We start from the raw sequence: 4,588 nt of genomic DNA on the forward strand, positions 1-4,588 counted from the left end.
GGGGTCTGTCCGCCCCCGGGCCTCGGCTGCGTCGCGGTTTGCGCGTCCGGCCGAAGGCGGAGCTGCCCGGCGCCGGTGCAGGAGCAGCCTGGGGCGGGGTCCCTGGGAATGCCCACCGGCCCGTAATCGGACGGGCTTGCAGGCGGAGGTCGGGAAAGCTGGAGACCCTTGGCGCGGGCCGAGCTTGGGCCGGAGGGCAGGCAGTGATGGCGGGGCCTGATTTCCTCGGAGCGGGCGGCAGACCCGATTCAGAGTTGAGGTTGTGTGTGCTCTGGTCAGAACACGGGCCCAACTAGTGTCCGCGACTCGGGCCGAACACCCCAGGACGCCCACCCTGAGCGCGCCCTTCTGCCTCGGAGGGGGGAATGGGGAAGGCTTCTGGAGGAGGGGGCCGGTCCCCGGCTGAACGTGCGGCCTTCCCTGCCCGGCCAGTGCTCGGCGAGTTCATGCACCCCTGCGAGGACGACCTGGTCTGTAAGTGTACCACGGAGGAGAATAAGGTGCCTTACTTCAACGCTCCTGTCTACTTAGAAAACAAAGAACAGGTCGGGAAAGTAGACGAAATATTTGGACAACTTAGAGATTTTGTATCCTTTTCTAACCGGGAGATCTAATACTCTCCTTCAGAGGTGACTGTTTTTTCTGAGTCTCTTACTTACAACTGAAGTGGAACCCGGCTCCTGGAATCAGACAGTGTTGCTACAGATGGGGCAGAAGGTGTGGGGGGGTACTGTCTATACTCACCGTGTGGCGTCCACACACACTGCAACTAAGTCCTGGGAGGCTGCCTCCTGTTGAGAAATCCTGGAGCGAGGCCTGGGTAAGCACTTGGTTGGTTGCTGTGGATATGATGTGTCCCGGCATTGTGCAGTAGAAGTGAAAGCTTTTTTTCTCAAAGCTTCGTTTATTCTATGGGACTCGTGCATATGGCCTCCGTTGTTCTTAGCAAATAGTGTGCATTCAGAAGGCTTCATACCTCCTCCATCTCAGTTGCTTATTCCTTAATTTAATAGTATTTTTCAGTTAAATTGTCAGAAAACATGAAGGCATCTTCCTTTAAAAAACTACAGAAGGTGAGTCCAGCCTACACGGCGTTGGGTCCTGGGATTGCTGCCCTCAGACAGCTCTCCCTGGGGCACTGGGCTCCCGTGTCACGGATGAAGCTCTCATGGAGATGCTCTGGACCACTACAGCATTGCTCTTGGGCGTATTATTTATTTATTTTTTTTTGGAGAGGTTTTCGCTATAGGGCGCGTGCGCTCACCAGACAGACAGAGAGAGACATAGAGACAGAAAGCGAGAAATCACCCCCCAGAGGGGATGGTCACGCCGCAATCCCTTCTCCATTCTCCTCTCGGGATCTTGGGCACGCACGCACACGCGCCCGGCGTGAGTTTTAAGCCACCGGGTCCGGGACACGAACCGCGGTCGACTACGTGGGAGTCCAGCGACATAGCCATTACGCTAACTGCTGGTTCCCTTGTATGTATTATTGACACCCTTAGACCGTACCAGTCGGTAACTGCTAGCATATTGTTTTACTCTGTGTAAAACTCACTGAAGAGCTTGTGTGAGCAAACATTTTAAGTAAAATGTTAAATTATAAAAGTGACAGCTGGGGAGAGAAGGTAGGTACTACCCCATAAATATTTCAATAAACACATGCCCTCAGCAGTTAAAAAGGAAAATGAAAATGAGCAATGAAGGGACCAGCAGTTGGCGTAATGGCTATGTTGCTGGACTCCCATGTAGTAGACCACGATTCAAGTCCCAGACCCGGTGACTTAAACTGATGCTGGGCGCATGTGCGTGCGTGCCCAAGATTCCGAGAGGAGAATGGAGGAGAAGGGATTGCAGCGTGGCCGTCCCCCGTGGGGCGGGATTTCTCACCTTCTGTCTCCCTGTCTCTCTCTCTCTGGCGAGCACTCACGCCCCATAGCAAAAGTCCCTCCAAAAAAAAAAAAAAAGCAGTAGACAATCCAGTGCTGAGTCACATGAGCTACGGGCCAGTGCCCAGGAGCTACGTGTGGCTGCCTGCTGCGTCCCTGTAGGGCAATTTGCCAGCGGCCCCCAGCCGGGTTACCTCACCGTGGCGTGTAGGTAGTCCACAGCCCAGTGTTCTCTGGGCCCGAGTATTTCGGATGGGGCACACTCTACTGTACTGAGAAGTTTTAAGAAATTAAGTCCTTGCCCAGAGCTACCGTAATAAGTGGCAGATCTGGGATTTGAACCCAGGTGGTTGATGATACATCGTGTGCAGATTCTTGGCGATTGTGCTGTACCACCCCTCAGGTCATCACAGTAATTGCTTCTCTTCTGTTTCCAGTTTTATATAGCCCCATATAAGTTGCTGCCACTGCAGAGGTTTTTACCTCGGCCTCCGGGTGAGAAAGGCCCTCCCCGAGGAGGCGGCAGGGGAGGTCGGGGAGGAGGAGGAGGAGGAAGAGGCGGCGGCGGCGGCAGAGGCGGCGGCAGAGGCGGTGAGTTACTGGTGGGAGCTGCGGTGCGATTTCGGCCTCGGCTCCCTCGGTCGTGCAGTTTTAATTAGCAGAGACAGACTTCCCTGTATTTGTTTTCAGGTATCTGCAGATGCCCATGATGTAACTGTTCGTTCCAGAATTTTAGTTTGAGTTAATGTCATTGAGTGTTGATTGTATGCTGAGAATTGATCACATATTATTTTAATATTCACATACTTTTTTTTTATTAGTCAGCAAAGACCCCCCCCTTTTTTTAAGAGAGATTTTTGCTGTAGGGCATGTGTGCTCACCAGAGAGAGACAGAGAGCGAGAAGTCACCCCTGGGGGCCTGGCCATGCTGCAGTCCTTTCTCCATTCTCTCCTTGGATCTTGGGTGCACACACACATGTGCCCGGCTTGAGTTTTTCTTTAAGCTGCCAGATCCCAGACTATCTGTGGTCGACCACGCGGGAGTCGATGTAACCACTACGCCATCTGCTGGCCCCCAGCAAAACCTTTTAAGATAGGTGAAATCCTTATTTTATGGATGAGGGAACAGAAGCTAATGGAAGTTAATTTGCCCAAATCTAGCAATTGCAGACCCAGAATTAGACCCATACCTTCTGGTGTCATGTCGGGAACTGTCACCCGTAAGTCCCTTGCTGTGGCTTTAGGATTCTGGTCTGTGCACTCTCCACAGCATTGGCACATCCGTGCGGCCCCAGGGCACTCAGGCCTCACGACTCACCAGTGTGAGCTTCGCAGCCAGGCCATGTGCAGGCCAGCTGGCCAGAACTCCCGCAGGCTCCCCGAGTGCCACTCCCAGTTCGGTCAGGGAAGCGGTCGCCTTGAGGAAAGGCCAGTGTAAGCGTTCTCTAACGGTGGGGCTAAATCATGCTTCAGGAAGCTCTTCGGATTGGTTATGCGGTGACCTTGGCCTCTGCCAATCGGGGAATACCGCAGTGTCTCCGTCTTTAGCTCCAAGGGTTCTCACTGCAGTGGAGCACCTGGGGCTGTGTTCTCCGTGCGGGTAGGAGTCAGTGCGCTTTGTTGTCGGTGTCGTGCCAGCCTCGTCTGATGAACGCTTCCCTTTCCAGGTGGTTTTCGAGGTGGAAGAGGAGGTGGAGGCGGGGGCTTCAGAGGAGGAAGAGGGGGTGGTGGCTTCAGAGGTGAGTGAAGAAAATGTCTTAAATGACGGCGGTTTCAGGGTTTACGTGACTGGCCCTCTCTCCCCGCCCCGTCTTCGTTTCCGCCGGCAAGTGCGCAGACGCTGGTGCTCTTTGCTTCAGCCTCACCCTTGGCCTCGTTCATGCCACGCTTGATGGCTCTTGTCTGTCTTTGTCAACTTCTGGTGTTGCTATTATAAACTAAAAAATAAAAAAAATATGAGTGCTGGTTAAATCTGGCCAGTGACTGTTTTGAAATCACAGACACTAATGCTGACTTTGAATTTGAGATTTGGGTACTAGTGCTGTTAAAATCCATTCTTCGTACCACTAAGACTTTCTTTTTCTCTCCACAGGGAGAGGACGTTAAGGGCGACAGCTGACAGGCGCCTTCAGTGGGTTTCTGCGCTCGCTCACGTCAGCCGCCTCCGCTGTGGACTGGAAGCTTGTATTTGAGCAGATCTTGAAGATCTGGGAGTTTTACGATGGCAGAGCTAAGACGTCCATATTACGTAAGACGGGTGCAGCCGGCCAGTCCACGCCGCTCGAGCAGGGCACGGACGATCTCGCGTTTCATACAGCGCCTGGTACGCTGTGCGTGCTCAAAAATGGACCCAAGTTTTCATTTGAAGCTTACTTGAATTTTTAAAATAAAGTGTTTTATTCCTGTAAGTTATTTAGCATGTGTTCATTAAACCAAACTTATTTTTAAGATAAAAAGAATCCACTAACGCTTGCACCTGGTGGGGTTTATGTATATATGTTGCTGGCTTCGTAAGAACGACGACTGGGCCGTGCTTTGAGGCTGTTGTAAATTAGCACTCCTTTCAGAACGTTTCCCTTTGTGCAGGAGAACATGTATTTCCCATGTGTGTCTTTGTTTTGGTTAAGATTTTTGCCATATGGTGTGTGCACTTACCAGAGAGATAGCAAGGGAATGTGAGAAAAAAGCCCCCTGCAGGG

The 4,588-nt window shown here is 52.2% G+C and overlaps 1 protein-coding gene across 1 annotated transcript; it reads left to right on the forward strand.

Moving 5' to 3' along the window:
- Positions 1 to 432: 432 nt before the first annotated feature.
- Positions 433 to 4,297, forward strand: GAR1 (GAR1 ribonucleoprotein; the record flags this gene model as incomplete). The annotated part of the gene is given in 5 exon segments (XM_006162244.2): positions 433 to 587; positions 1,014 to 1,073; positions 2,327 to 2,480; positions 3,557 to 3,628; positions 3,982 to 4,297. Coding segments are annotated over 5 exon segments (455 nt in total), but the record flags the coding sequence as incomplete, so codon positions are not given.
- Positions 4,298 to 4,588: the final 291 nt, after the last annotated feature.

Source organism: Tupaia chinensis, unplaced genomic scaffold (genome assembly GCF_000334495.1).
Source record: "Tupaia chinensis unplaced genomic scaffold, TupChi_1.0 Scaffold139767_1, whole genome shotgun sequence".
Taxonomy (NCBI): domain Eukaryota; kingdom Metazoa; phylum Chordata; class Mammalia; order Scandentia; family Tupaiidae; genus Tupaia; species Tupaia belangeri.